General features: G+C 39.8%; 1 protein-coding gene across 2 annotated transcripts; it reads right to left on the bottom strand.

Moving 5' to 3' along the window:
• Positions 1-890: 890 nt before the first annotated feature.
• Positions 891-14,905, bottom strand: slc7a2 (solute carrier family 7 member 2). Of its 2 annotated transcripts, none has more exons than XM_053323311.1 (12): positions 14,597-14,905; positions 11,670-12,050; positions 11,415-11,570; positions 9,745-9,910; positions 9,450-9,586; positions 9,148-9,370; positions 6,941-7,077; positions 5,147-5,249; positions 4,322-4,533; positions 4,044-4,210; positions 3,849-3,957; positions 891-3,194 (listed from the first exon to the last, which is right to left on the bottom strand). In XM_053323311.1, the coding sequence occupies exons 2-12, from the start codon at positions 12,037-12,039 to the stop codon at positions 3,013-3,015; spliced, it is 1,962 nt and encodes a 653-aa protein (XP_053179286.1). In that variant the 5' UTR covers positions 12,040-12,050; positions 14,597-14,905; the 3' UTR covers positions 891-3,012. The 2 variants fall into 2 exon arrangements, with proteins under 2 accessions (XP_053179286.1, XP_053179287.1); XM_053323312.1 differs by having other exon boundaries at positions 11,670-12,047.
• Between the last annotated feature and the right edge of the window lie 539 nt (positions 14,906-15,444).

The raw sequence follows: 15,444 nt of genomic DNA, 5'->3' as shown, positions 1-15,444 counted from the left end.
GAGCACATTCACACTGAATCAGGAAGCCACTGTGCTGTTTTCAAAGGGTTTTTACATGTGTGGCACATCTGGACAGTTCAGTTTAGAGTTACAATGTTATAATATGCAAAATACCTTTGTAGTGCTAACTTCCAACTATGTTATACATTGTAGTTAGATTAGATACAACATTATTGATCATAAGGTCATTGCATTACATTTAGTATATATTCAAATTATCCACATTTTACACACAATTATTTGCAATTTTATTTACTTGTGAATCATTGGTTTAGTTTACTGTGTGTCTTTTTCCCATAAACTATACAGAAATGTGTAACAAGAAAACACTAATAGAGCATATTGTATACACCTGCACAATCCTTGAAAAAAAAATTGGGAATATGTCATATGCTGTGGATAAGCAGTACAGTACACATAGTGATGGACAATTGATTGGCTGACTTTCATGATTTTTGGAGATTACATAAATCTTCAGGAATATTTGGACTTCTTAGAAAGTTCACAAAATGTCTATGTGAATCTAATACATGAACACTGAGTTTGGACTTTTAAATGTATCACCTTGTACTAGCGCCCCCTCTGTATAACTGCTTAGCGGTATGTACGTCAGCAACGTTTACACAATACACACAACAGTTCAAGAGTTGCATCAAACAGGCCGTGTCTACCAGAATTTTGCAATCAGTTGTTGGTAAAAGGTTTGAAAAGGTCCCTGTAAAAGAACAATCATGTTTTAAAGAAGACTGGATGAAACCTGCAGATGGTTTTTAATGAACAGATATTTATTAGACCAAAGGAATGCAAGAAAAAAAAAACGTTAAACTTTTTTTTTTAAAAGTGTGCTTTTATATCCTGCAGTTCAGGCGTTCAGCCACATGGTGGTGATATCTACAACAAAAACTAATCAGGTCAACCTTGCAAAAGAGCAAACATCAGGCACTGGCACGGATGAGCAGAAGAATGTGACAATTCGATGAAAAGCCTTCATCAGTTATATAGGTCAAACGTGACTGTTAAAAAAAAAAAAAAAAAAAAAAGGTTTTCCAACAGTTTCTCTTTTTTCCACATATTTGAACATGTCAGCCTCTTTTTCTCCAGGAGCACCAGTATTTTTGTGTTTTGTTTTTTGAGTGCTTTCAAAAAAAAAAAGTTTTACCCACTGATCTGCTATCTTTTTTTAGAAAACGAGTCACTTCTTTGATTCATGATCTTTTCTCTAAATCTCACTGAAATCTGGTTTTATAGTTGGAATATTTTGCAAATTGTCTCACAGACAAACATATATATATATATGAACTTGTTTAAAATCTAATTAAAGAAATGAAACGACATAAACATTGTGTTAATGGAAAATACATTTATTGTATTTATCTTTGCAGTCAGTAACAAGTGAAACTACATCATGGTTACTTTACTTGTGTGTAGGCCTACTTTATCCTGTAACATCACTGGAAGAATCTACACTGTCGATGTAGAGGTTCAGTCTAGTGAAATATGTATCTACCGAACGTCTGCTGAGACAATTATTCTCAATTTGTTCCACATGTATTTACACCACTGCACTTAAGAAGGAGTTAATCAGTCTATAGATAGATCAATTAGCAACTTCTTACAACCCCAGTGTCCAAACTCATAATTTCTCCACATCAGATGGTATAAAACCACAACAGTACAGGTGAAAGATCAGAAAATAAAAACACGTTTCTACTGTAAACTAGAGCTCACTGAGCCTCACAATTCATAGCACAAGAGAGAGACACACTGCTAAAAGCCCAGAGGAGGGAATGTAAGCTTCATGCAGTCCAGACCAGTGAAGTCTCTTCAAACCTTATGAAGCAACGCTGACTTTTAAGTACTGAACGTAGACACCAAGAACAAGAGAAGACATGGAGAATGATCAGTTTATCTCAATTACAGGTTTAAGATACTTCAGAACTGATTATGGTGTATTTTGTTAGGTGGCAAAGTATTCTGCTTAAGAGAGAATCATTTCATAACAGTTATATTCACAACATGTCTGTATCAAAATAGCACAAAATGTCAGATCAACATAAAAATGGAGCCTCTTGAGTACTACTTGAGTACAGTTCTTTATCCAATAACATCCATATTCAGATTGTAACAGTTCATAGATAAAACATATCCACGAGAGAATAACAAAAAGCTAACCTGTGCTGAAAGAGACCCATACTAACAGTTGTGAAGACCACAATGAATGTTTATGTAACACTAACAGAAGCCTGGAAATTTTCCACAGGCACTTGCCCTACTTTCAGATCTCTGACACAAAAATTGAGTCGAGTCATGACATGTAAGTGACTTCTGAAACATTTGACAAACTGTAGTCTAAATGTGGCAGTGTCTTTGTGATCTTTCTGCACAACTATCACACATGTATGCATGTAAAACAATTATGCACAAAACTGAACTAAAATGTATTTAGACATCTTAAACCTAATGTTGGTCCTTTTTCAGTTTCATGCACCTCAAAAAAACAAGTGCTTTTCCAATAAACTAATATTCTTTAAACTACACATCATTAATGTATCAAATCCTAAACAGATAGCACAGATTTTACTGACTGTACATTTAAAAATTCACCTGTACACACCTGCTTAGAGAAAAACTAAACTCTTAAAACACATGTCCATAATGAGACAGAAAAGCTTGTTGCAGTCTTCCATCGACTGCTTCAGTGTTTAAGGAAATGAACATTACTCTCCAGTGTGTTACCTGTCCTTTCAATTCTGCCTTCATGTTGTCCATGAAGCACAATGTGACCTACAGGAAGTGGTCCCATCACAGTGATAGAGATTAGAAGACAGTGCGATTCATTGTGTGACCGCTGATACAGAATACTGACATTGCAGATTGGATGCGCTTGTGACTGAGGCGCACATATGTGGAGCTGTATATACAGGTGCATCAAGACATAGCTGCTGTGTGCTTTAATGCAGGCCGCCACGTCACCAGGTGGCCTCACAGAGTCTGTAAATGAGCTGGAAAACTTTAACACTGACTGGTTTTCTCTGGGCAGATGAATTTCTCCTGGTCCTTTCCTGCCACGTCCTGCTTCTCACTGCTGGTCTTCTGTTCCTGGGTGCTGTTGCTGCTGTTGTTCTGAGGACCCTGGAGTAGGCGCTGGCGCTCCACACTGTGCCACATGCCGTAGCCAAAGTAGATTAGGAAGCCTGAGAGAGGTGATGGAGTAGCTGTTAGATATGAAATACACCAGCTTTGGCATTGTATCCTTATATAAGGCATTTCTGAGGTTTACACATGAAGATGAATACCAGCCTCATATCTGTCAGTTAAATATAAAGCATAGCATAAAAACTGGAAACAAGGGGAAACAGCTAATCTGGCTCTGCACAAACATAGAAAAACATCTTAAATTCACAAATTAACATGTTTTGTGTTTAATCTGTAACTACAACCAAATAGTAAAAATGTCACGTTGTGGTGTAACAGGGAGTTATGTGTCTGTCCATTTCTAACCCGGGAGCACTGACATATTGAGGTCTCCGCTGGTTGCCTGGCAACATCACAGTGATGACAAGACTCCAGGAAATCACTGCTCCGAGTCAAGATTAAGTATCTTTGGACCACACACGGTATATAAATCCTGATTAGTTATATACCGTCTTTGCTTTGGACAGAATCCAGTCTTTATGCTTACCCACACCTGGCGCCAACTTTATATTTATTGTAAAATCATGGTATCAATGTTCTCTCTTAGAAAGTGAATAAGGGTATTTCCCATAATGTCCAAGTATTCCTTTAAATATTCATAATAGGTCATGGCTGTTCATACTTGTCTGGACCTGCAGTTGAAAGTCACTTACCTACAGCCATCCACACGGAGAAACGTATCCAGGTGTCTCCGCTCAGCTGAACCATGAGGTAAATATTGACAAATATGCTCAGAATGGGCAGAAAAGGCAGAAGGGGCACCTGTAACAGCAAAAAACAAACATAAACTACCATATTTTTTTGTCATGGGTCAGAATTGTTCTGGACAGACTTCAGCTGCTACGTACCATAAAGGAGACCTTCTTGCTGGTCTGTGGCTGCCTGTAGATCATGTAAACGCAGCCGCTGAAGAGGAGCAGAAACACGGCCAGCGATGCCAGGATCCACACTTCCATGCCAATGATGGAGCTGTTGTGGTATGTGGTGAGATAGCTGGCCACACACACCAGTAGCACTGTGGTTTAAGAACACACACTTAAGTCTGGCTTATAAATCAATTACAAGATAAGGTATGAAGACTTGATCATACTTGAGACAGATCCTCAACCTGGCCTGCCTACAGTACCTAGCACACAGATGGACATGTTGACCACACTAGAGGAATACTCAGAGGGTGAGACAGGTGGATGCAGGACAGTCTGCAGGGTGGAGTTTCCACCTTTCAGCATGTTGAGGTGGGATTCAGACTCTGTCAGATCAGACTCGCCCTCCTCAGAGGAAAGGTAATCCTTCTCACCAGTACCTGCCCGCCGTTCCAGAGCTCCATCTGGCTGGTACCTGCAGGCATCAAGGGTCAAAGTTTGTGCTTTATTACAGTACATGCCAGAAACAAAGGAATAAGTGTTTTCATGTATGTTGTCACTGTTATTGAAAAAACTATCTACATTCCTTGAGTTGCTGCCTGTTTAAACCGCTTTAATTGTGCAATACTTTAAGGTGTTTGGTTTGACTTTGTAAGTGAAGCATAAAAATCCGGTTCAAACCAGCGAACTAACACTAACACTGTGTCTGTGTTCACTGCGGCTGTGGTGATGAGTCAGCTTGGTGCGACCGACAGAAATGCATAGCAGGTCCAGAGTTTAAGAACTCAAGTAAACACCTACATTCACTCAAGCAGCCGCTACACATTCATACAATGGCAGCATTCACAGCTCTTACATCACCACTGTGATGCAATAACATGAGATGTATGTTACACAAACGTGGTAATGATACTTGCGGGTTTTTGGAACAAGCTATTAAGGAAGCTCTTTCACAATTTTGCAGGTCATATATATATATATATATATATATATATATATATATATATATATATATATATATATATATATATATATATATATATATATATATATATATATATATAGGAGTTATCTATAAATGTGCCCACCTGAGAATCAGGACACACACAGCAACAAGCGAATAGGCCAGCAGAGTTCCAATGGACATCATGTCAACCAGTGCTTTGAGGTCAAACAGGAAGGCCATGATGGCTACGGCAAGCAAAGAAAGACAATACACAGTTATAAAAACATACATAACGCTAGTAAACATTACTGAGAGGAGCTATCAATGTCATTAAACAGATGAAAACATTAGTTTACACCAACAAACAGGAGTGCAACATTCATTTTCCTTGCAATCAAACACAGAAAAAGACATTTTCTTCTGATATAAAAAAAACAAAACAACCACAAATGATCATTAACAGATGCAAATTACTGGAAGTTTCATGCAGACATGTTTCCACAACAAGGACTAAGGAGCTGAATGTTTTCTCTGGAGTGATATGACAGCTGTAATCATCTCCATACTGAGTGTCGTTTGATGTGAGAAACACTGCGGTGCTGCTGTCAGTTTTCTCCCTTGCATCTCAGCACCTGACTCCAGTATGGAGCTGATCTCAGCAGCACGGTTCAAAAACAGAGCGGCGGTATGTATATATATGTGTATTAGTATATAAAACAAAATGATCTAAGAAAGCCCCCCTGCTCGGTTCCACCAGTTGCTCAGTACATGGCTTGCTGCATCCCTCTCAGGGTTCACATCTGCCCACCACTTCCCCTGGTCTCAATCCCACCAGCTGCATGTACTGTGCACCCGGATCCTTCTGAGCAGGAGCGCTTTAGATGTTTTTAACATCATATTAGCCACACCAGTCCAAAAGGCTTCAATTTCATCTTTATCAATAGAAGTCATCGAAGGAAAGAAGATATCATCTGACTTAAAGAGTAACACCAAAGTGAACAGTACTTTCTGACCACACCCAGTGGTGATGTCACAGTGTACTGACACACAACTGCATCACTGCTGCAAGCCAATATATTAAACTACTGGAGGTCAGCAAAAATAATGAAAGCAGGTGTTAAGTTGCTCTTTAAATATAGTCAAGTGGGGTGAAATGACTTATGTTGAAAATGACACCGCTTGAGTACAAAAGTAACAATTTAAAGGCTAGTTTCAGGAACTTTTAAAAAAAATGATATTTTATCATAATGAAAGGGCTAATTTGGTGTCTTGATGTGTCAATTTCTTTTTTTTTTTTTTTATTTTTTTAAAGTATATTTTTTGGGCTTTTTGCCTTTAATGTTCAGGACAGTGTAGAGAGACAGGAAACAGGAGGCAGAGAGAGGGGGAATGACACGCAGGATAAGACCGCTCAGCTCGGGATTCGAACCGGGGTCGCCTGCAACGAGGACTGTAGCCTCAACACATGGGGCGGGTGCTCTACCCGCTGAGCTATGCTCAACCCCGTCAATTTCAATATGAATACTAACAATAACATAAGAAAGAAAACTTAACAGCACTACTGTAGTCTACTTCTTTATTTTTTTTAAATCAAACTATGAACTATTCTTTTAAAGATGCCAGAATGCAGTCAAAGCAGAACCACATACTCAATTATTTAATTACTTTCTGGTAGCTAATTCTCTTTATTGTATTTAGAGAAAATACCAAAAGCCAAAAAGATATGAGGACTGAAGCGGTGAACTCAGATCATTTTTTAAATGTGAAAATGTTCAAGAACTTAACAGCTTTATCAATGAGTGTAATTTTTTTCTCACATGCTGGAATGGAAACATCATCACCAGATTTGACATACAGTCACCCAACACCAAAACCACCACCAAACAAGTCCACGATACCACCCCATAATAGGCGTGTCCTTGTCTTGGGAGCTTACCCGCAGTGGTACCTGCCGCCATGGTGGCAGCCACAGGCGACTGGCGCTTACTCACTTTGGACATAAATTTGAACAGAATGCCATCTCGTGCCATGGCAAAGAGAATGCGCGGCAGAGGGAACATGGAGCCCAACAGGCTAGGGAGAAGAGGGTTCATGGTTAAGTCGAGGGCATTCTGGGAAAGAAAACATGACACCTGCACAACTGTGAAAGAACAACATGTGTGTATATAGAGGGGGAAAACTCCCTCTAACGAAATGGATCATTTAAAGCAGATGGTGTAATAAAGATGGGCCAATTTGAGAATGGTTCATTAAATTAGAGAGCGGATGAACCGACTGATTCATCCGCATCTTCAACCGTGTCTCTCACAGTTGATTGGTGGAGAAAGATTAGCAGGAGTGATCTTAATTGGACGCTCCCCGGCTCTCACCTGCTACTACACCGGAGGTCATAGTGGCAATAAGTGGGGTCTTCGTCTTAGGATTGATTCGGGCTAAGACTTTGAAAAGCACCCCATCCTCTGCCATAGCATAGATTACACGAGGCATAGGGAAAATGGAGCCCAGCAGACTGCAGACAGCAGAGACATGCAAGACCAACACGTTAGTAAAAAAGAGCCCCAAACACACACACACACACACACACGCTCTCTCACTCACACACACACACACACACACACACACACACACACAGTCACATTATCAAAGCTTCAGAGCATGATTCAGATCAGAACGTGTCTTTCTTTCCTGCAGGTCATGGATGGAATACATCCGATTTTAAGCATCAAAGGCAAATGACGTTTCACTGATTTCTTGAAACAATTTTTCATTTTTTAAACTAGATTTCTGTAGTTGTCCTCAGTTGTGAAAGCTGGTTTAGAGCTTAGGTCACTCCCCATCAGTGTAAATATTCAGTGCAAACATATAAAAGCACAAAAGTGTGCGTAAGAGGGTTTTCACAACTAGTTGACATTGTGAAAACAACAAACTGCATTGCATCATAGTTTGATAGAACTGCCAAATGGCAAACAAAGTCACAGTATAAACACTGACAGAAGGCTTGTCCAAAAATATAATTGATTCGAAATTTGGTAATATGCACATGAATGTAGATCATGTGTTAGGTGACTGACATCCAATAGAAAACTAAAGAGGAACTGATGTACAAACCTTCAGGCAAGAAAGACAGAATTAAGTCACACCAGAATTAAATCACACCAATATAATGTTTTGAGACACTGCAAAAATTGCCTATCTTAAAGGGTACATATTAGTTTTTTGTGGCTTTCTGTTATTTATATACTGTTATGATGTTGGATGTCTGTGTAAAACATGGTTAAAGTTCTAAAAGTTGAGGTTAAGGTATGTAGAAACGTTCCATGCAAGTAGAAAATCAGTGTTTCGAGCTGCTATGAACACTTTGCTTGTGATGTTTTTTCTACCTGGCCAACAAACTGACATCATCTCATTATGCAAGACCACAATCAGCTGTCCATGCTGTAGTGTTGGTTGCTGCTAAAGTTTCTGCTAAGGTTTTCCCAAGTGTTGTTTGCTATGTCCACTCATATTTCAGATTGGCTCAAACATGTACATATCTATTTGAGAAGTTGAAAATTCAAGGAAAGAACACGCAAAAGTAGTGAAATCTTGCTACTAAGGTTTGTTTTATAGTTTGTTGATGTAGCCTCCCAAGCTGGTCAATCAGAACAAAGTGGGCTCATTGAGAGGGGGGCCTTAAAGAGACAGCAGCTAAAATAGCCTGTTTCAGACAAAAGCCGGAGGCAGTGTAAAGGGTCAATATAAGATAAATGAGGTGTTTTTTCTAACTGTAAATTGTGCCAATATATTCCAGTAGAACCCTAGGTTCAAAATATAGAGCTGTGAATGTGCATAATATGTTCCCTTTAAGGTATTTTAATTGTAAAAGACGTGCAGGTGTCTCAAAACAGAGAGAATTAAGCTGCGCCCACCATGTCCCATTAAGCAACAAGAATCAATCCAATACCAAGACACAATAAGAGATAACTGGTCATAATTGTTGACCACATCTCATTCACCATTATTACCTATTTACAGCATGCACATCAAATATTCAAAGTCGTATATAAATTCTGCTGACTCAAATACAGAAAAGTCTAAATACTCTTGTCTATTGAATATTGATATTTCGTTTTCAATTTAGGTTACAAAGTGAAAACTGGTTACCTGGTCGAGAGGGCGCACAGTGAACCCACCGCAACTACATATTTAGCAGGACTCCAGCCCACATATTCAAAGGCCATGGGCAGCGGGCTCTTCTCATCTAGCAGGTAGTAGGGCATCATCAGGGTGAGCGCGGCTGACACACCAAAGTACGCCAGGAAGCACACGGTCAGTGACACCACAATGCCGATGGGAATGGCCTTCTGAGGGTTCCTCACCTCCTCACCTGTCACGCACAGTCACAGGTGAAGATAAAGTTCAATCAAACCAAATTACAATCAACCAATCAGGTACCAAAGGCTTACCTGTTGTTGCAATGCAGTCAAACCCCACAAAAGCATAGAAGCAGGTAGCAGCTCCAGCTAACGTCCCGCTGAAGCCGTATGGCATAAATCCTCCGACTCCATAATCACTGCTCACATTGGCCGTCACTGATAAATTCCTGAAACAAAAGTAAGTAAAGCTGTATTTAATGAAGTCAACATCAAATAAATACATGTCCAATAAGCATGTCTTTCATTTAAGTACAACTATGTGTTAAATTTCCAATTTTAGCTTAATAAACATACAATTGCAACTGCTATCAAATAAATAAATTACCTTCTAACTATTGTGACATTTACAAGGGATTCTTCAGTTATCTTCCAGTTGTGTGTGTCTCCTTTGACAAAGCCGGAGATGATGACGAACAAGAGCACAAGGACGTTGACTGAAGTGAAGACTTTATTGACCCATGCTGACTCCTTCACCCCAAATGATAGGAGTCCTGGATTAGCACAGAGAACATTTCACATGTTAAAATCCCCCCTGTGACTCAGCATGTATTGTTATAAAGTGTTGCAATGTTTGGACTATCATGAAAAATGTCCTTTTAAATCTGATGAAACAGTGTGTGATATTCATTTGAAGTTCTTAAACAATGAAAAGTAAGTGAATTTGAAGTAAAGCAAACTGCAGTCACAGTTCTTAGCTTTGATTTTTCTCTCAGTTTTCACAAAAACATGCACTTCTATTTTTTGTTGTACAGATAGTGTATAACTGAGATACCGCATCTGTGATTCTTATAAGAACAACCAAACATTGGGGGATGGTTTCTCTTTCATTGCCCAAATACAATCATTGGCACGCCAATTTAGATAAAACACATGGTGAAGTTTTTAGGGTGCGACCTTTCCCAGAAGGTTCTTTTTGATGTCTATGCTGTCCATCCTGTGAATGTGGTGAGCTTGACGGTTTTGTTTAAATGTTTTTCTAAAATGACTGATCATCCTGAGAGCCGTAAAGATGGAATGTGACCAAATGTATCCAGTCGAAATCCCTGGACCCTCATGTACTGTCCAAGCCATTGATTGCAACTCATGGTACTCAACCATCAGCTGCTGCATTGAAGCGCCCAGTGGTCTGAGGTTATAGAGAAGCTGTAATTGTACTGGGCAGTTCTCAGCTGTGACTGTGGGGAAAAGAAGCAGGACACTGCTGAAGACTAGCAGGATTAGCAAAGTTTTTATCGTTGGCCATGGCTGGGGGCATCATATTTTCGTGTTGTTCCCATTCTCTTCTCATTTAGGAAATTCCGTCAAATTGGGCACAAACGTCCACCTGAACTCAAGGATGAACTGATTAGAATTTGGTGGTCAATGGTAACCTCACAAAACATGTTTTTGCCCATAACTCAAGAATTCATATACTCATTTGGACAAAATTACCCACAAATGTATAATAGGATAAAATTATGAAGGGATAACATTTTATATCCAAAAGGTCAAAGGTCAACTTCACTGTGACAGCATAATGTTCTGTAAAAACAATTTTCTGGCCGTTATTCAACACCATAACTTAGGAACAGAAGGGGAGATTGTGACCATATTTCATATTTGGTCAGATACTGAACTGGTGACATTAATCTTGGGTACCCACTTTGAAACAGTGGTGATTTTATTAAATTCCTTCAAAGTCGTCACGACAAATATCTGGACAGTCATGGATGTAAACTGCAACTTTAATGGTTGGCAGAGGTACACAAAAGCGAGGCGGTATTTCTAGTCGTTTAAAGGAAAGGGGTGAATGTGAGCTTCCAGTGGACTCACACATGATACATGTGTGAGTCATGCCCTACCCCATTACCCACTTATCACACAACATCCTGCCATCTCTATTGAATTATGCCAGCTGTGGCTCATTAAAGTTGGTTGTTTATTACAAAAATGTACAAATCCTAATTTCTGCTCTTCTGCTCTTTTCTTGATATCCAGCCGTTATTTGCTGCTTACCAGAGAGCAGCAGTATCAGGCACACAGCAAAGAAGTCGGGGTACTGAGCCAAACCAGGTGCGTTCATGCTGAAGTAGGTTTTACAGAATATCTCTATGTGCCCTCCAATCATTTCATCAAATGTGCCGCTCCAAGCCCGAGCGACTGAGGAGGTACCTGTGAGAAAACAGAGAACAGAATGCAATGAAGAACCAGCATCTTCTTTAGATGGTTCAGTGATGACTGTGATTGATTCAGAGGTTGTCTCTAACTCACCAATCACATAGGAAAGAATTAGGTTCCAACCAGTGATGAAAGCCCAGACCTCACCTACAGTCACATAACTGTAAAGGTACGCAGAGCCAGTCTTAGGGACACGTGCGCCAAACTCTGCGTAACAAAGTCCAGCCATGACAGAGGCCAGGGCCGCAATTAGGAAAGAGATGACAATGCTGGGGCCTGAGTTTCCTTTGGCGACTTCTCCGGCCAAGACATAGACGCCGGCGCCCAGAGTGCTGCCCACTCCCAGGGCGATGAGGTCGACAGTTCCCAGGCAGCGGCAGAGCTTGGAGTCCTCCAGGCTACTCATGTCAACCACTTTCCTGCGCACCAGGGAGCGACCGAACGACATAACCTGCTCCAGCATGTTGACACCTGCTGACAGAAGGAAAGAGAAAGCGGACAAGACTGAAAATTCCTGTACAGCTTACTGTAGGTGTGTGCTACTTTACATACATTTTTTATGATATTTTGTCTTTTGTTGTTGTCTGGTCTCTCTTTGTGTCTGCTGTGAACTGTCCTGTGTCTCATGTTGAGTTTCTTTAAAAATGCATGAATTTCTGCTCTGGTGTATGATTTGATGGATTAAATGGATAAATGATGGTAGGTGCGGAGGTATGTTTGCATGGGGGGCCTCTAAGGGGCAAATATACACCTAAAAAAAGAAACAAGTAAAATATTAAGACATAATAAGACACGAAATCAGCAGTCAGTAGATCTCACCTGAACATTATTACCACCCTTCATTTTTGCATCAATTTTTGCACTTTTTTAATTTTCAGCACAGTTTGATTCAGCTCCACCTGCTTTGCATTTGAAAAGCTCTCACAGCATGTCTTTCTGAGAAATAATGAAAAGTTTTTGATACTGCAAACAAAGGTGGGGTCAGGGGTGTTGAGTGGGATGTTAACCCTACATACTATGGCGCGCATTTTAGGAATGCAGCCAAGCACTATAGCGTGGTGAAGTTCATACAGTAAGTCCCATTAAAATCTATTGTTTGCAGTAAAAGTGCAGATCAGAGAACTCAAAGGGCTGCATTCATAAGTGGAACATGAATGCACCAGTTTAACACAATAAGAACATTCCAGTTGCTCTCTTTACTAATTACATTACCCAAAAAAAAGGAAAGCAAAGGGGGAAACTGCAGGGGTCTTGTTTTTTTTCACTGTTTTGTGTGTAGCAAATTATGGATATTATAAGATATTAAAAGATATTAAAAATAGCTCTCGTAATCTTGTAATGATGAGTTTGCAATACAATATGAATTCAACAGATTGTTACTCGATATAGCAACATGAATGAAAGATGATGGTGAATGATGAATTTAAATGAAGGATATGTAATAATGTGGAAACTAAGAACTTGTAAGTTTTACTGAGTTTTACTTTTAAAGAAAATTTGAATTACTCGATCTGACATCAACTCTTGATTAAAGCAATATTTGGATCCTACTTCGATCCATGGAGCGGCAGCCCTCAGCTGTCCATCCTTTAGAACCACTACGGTGGTTGTCTGCTAGCAGACTTTTTTCCTCTCGATTATGATGAGTCGTAGGATTGACAGACGTTTGTCTGCCCAAAAAGCTCTTGCAGGTTGATGAAAGATGGAGGAAAAGTCCAATTTAACTAGTTCACTGTTTAATAACTTTCTGGAGAGATCTCAGCGTTAGCCACACGTCAAAATCCTCAAAAATGTCAAAAACAGGCTGAATGCAAAACTTAATGATGTGTTTACTTAAAGAGCCTTTTCTCTGTACGTTTGCTGACAAAAATTACAAGACTCCAAAACTTAAGAACACTTAGATAAAGAATAACTAAAGATTAAAAGAATAAGATAAGGTGACTAAGGTAAGAATGTGTGAGGTGAAAGAAAGAAAAGATGGACAAAGCAAAACCTGAAATAACGCAAAGCCAAGTCAAGTCAAGCAAAGCTGGTTGTGGAGGGGTGCAACTGGTTTTTCTCCCTGGGGAGGGCTCGTTTGTCAGCCAATCAGATTCATCCCAGCTATACTTCTTTACTAAAAGAAGAAAGTAGAATAATGACAGTTCTTCAAATACACATTTATCTATGATCGCTGTAATAGCTGTTACAATGGAGGTTTCTTTAGGTAATTGATACTGATATAAGTAATTGGTATTGTTTAAACCACACTATTTACTGAGATGTTCTTGTTTAAGTTTGATGGTAGAAAGTTATGATGTCCAAAGGAGACACCAAAATCTGTCTTTTGTTACTTTTATGTAGTTCTTGTCACTTTGGGTTGCTCCATGGAATGTTAATAGATCTTTGTTCGTCCAAGAGAGAGACCCTATCAGTCTCTATATCAAACCTGGTCCAATTTACTCATCAGAGGGTCAAAGGTGACTCTGACCAGATGCCGTACTGATGCTGTGTCCGCTACATGTGTTAAAAAAAAAGACGCTTCTTTGCATTGATGAGACTGACAAGGATCCTGCCTACAATAATTACAGGGATAAAATATGATAATAAGGGATTGCATTTCACTGTTCTCCTCTGAATAGTTCCAAGCTTGCTTTTCAAGTTGAGGCGCCTTTTTTGAACCAAAAGCTCATTAACATTACAATGTGGGCGGCATATTACAGCGTCTCCCAAATACAGTGGATGGTCAATGAGGATTGTAAAAACTGTGGTGAAAATTCAGTTTTATAAAATCTAAACATAAATTGCAGTCATTTAGCCTGTCAAGTGAAATACTTTATAATATAATGAATCTAAATGTGTCAAGTACATTTTACAGTATGCACTTACAGTAACATTTAGTTCATATCTTGTGCTGAATATCTCTGCAGGCTGAAGTTTTACAGTTATGGTTTCTGCAAATTTGACTGTTAAATTCAAGCATTAGTTATTTCAAATTTTGTGCACAGGCTCTGTAGCTTCGTAAAGAGACATGCACCTACCTGTTAGAATGACACTGTGTGGATATGACAGATCCAAGTTCAGTCAAGGGAACCAGAAGGATGTTAGAAGTGTCAGTGTGTTTCTTCCAGCTCAGTTCTGCAGGGTGATCAACTGCACATGAAGGTAAAAGTCAAATTACTGATCCCATGAACTGCAGCATCAAAACTACACTAAAGCACTGTGCTCCACACGCATTCACTATGCTGGTATGTAAACTGTACAGAGCAGTATTTTTTACTCCTCCCCTCTGTCCCCAGTGTTTCTTCATAGGATATGCCCTTGCCTTGCCCCTAGACTCAGCCTCCAGTCCCGCCGCAGCCAGGGGAGTGACGTCCCTTGAGCTGTGAGTGGGGAGGTGAGAGAGGAGGAGGGGACCCCAGGGAATGTGGGGTGGGCTGAGTTTCATGTCCATGCTTGTGATTTGGGGGAGTATTACTCTGTGGAGGCAACATTGGACCATAAGCTCCCATCCTGCGATCACACAGCAGGACATGAGAGGAGAAAAGAGCAGGAATCTTTACGGTAGACAGTGTGATTTCTAAAGCACACTCAGGCCAAATAGATCCCAGCTGCCCAGATACTTACTGACTACTGATAAATGGTTAAGCAACTGGCGTTAACAAACATTGAGGCAGACACTTGTGTTTACCCAGTGCAGCCCACAAGAGTGCTGCTAAAAGCATGGGTGCTGATTGGTCAATGAAGGGTGGACAAGCTACAGTAGTGGGGGTATAAGTCCTCTTAATGGAAGACAGGTATTGCTCAATGTTCTCTGAGCTATTGGACCCATGAACATTACAAAATCAATAACACATCTCACTGTGGTACACCACCAAAAAGTCTGGCA

This window comes from Scomber japonicus, chromosome 8 (assembly GCF_027409825.1).
Source record: "Scomber japonicus isolate fScoJap1 chromosome 8, fScoJap1.pri, whole genome shotgun sequence".
Lineage (NCBI taxonomy): Eukaryota > Metazoa > Chordata > Actinopteri > Scombriformes > Scombridae > Scomber > Scomber japonicus.
This window is presented reverse-complemented; position numbering and strand designations above follow the sequence as displayed.

What these genes read in the sequence shown, in the direction of transcription:
- slc7a2 (XM_053323311.1), bottom strand. Translation starts at nt 12,039, where the DNA reads ATGCTGGAGCAGGTTATGTCGTTCGGTCGCTCCCTGGTGCGCAGGAAA. An exon ending in TGACTGCATTGCAACAACAG is followed by an intron (nt 9,371 to 9,449) that starts GTAAGCCTTTGG and finishes TGTGCGTGACAG; the next exon opens with GTGAGGAGGTGAGGAACCCT. An exon ending in CTGTGCGCCCTCTCGACCAG is followed by an intron (nt 7,078 to 9,147) that starts GTAACCAGTTTT and finishes TCTTCTCCCTAG; the next exon opens with CCTGTTGGGCTCCATGTTCC.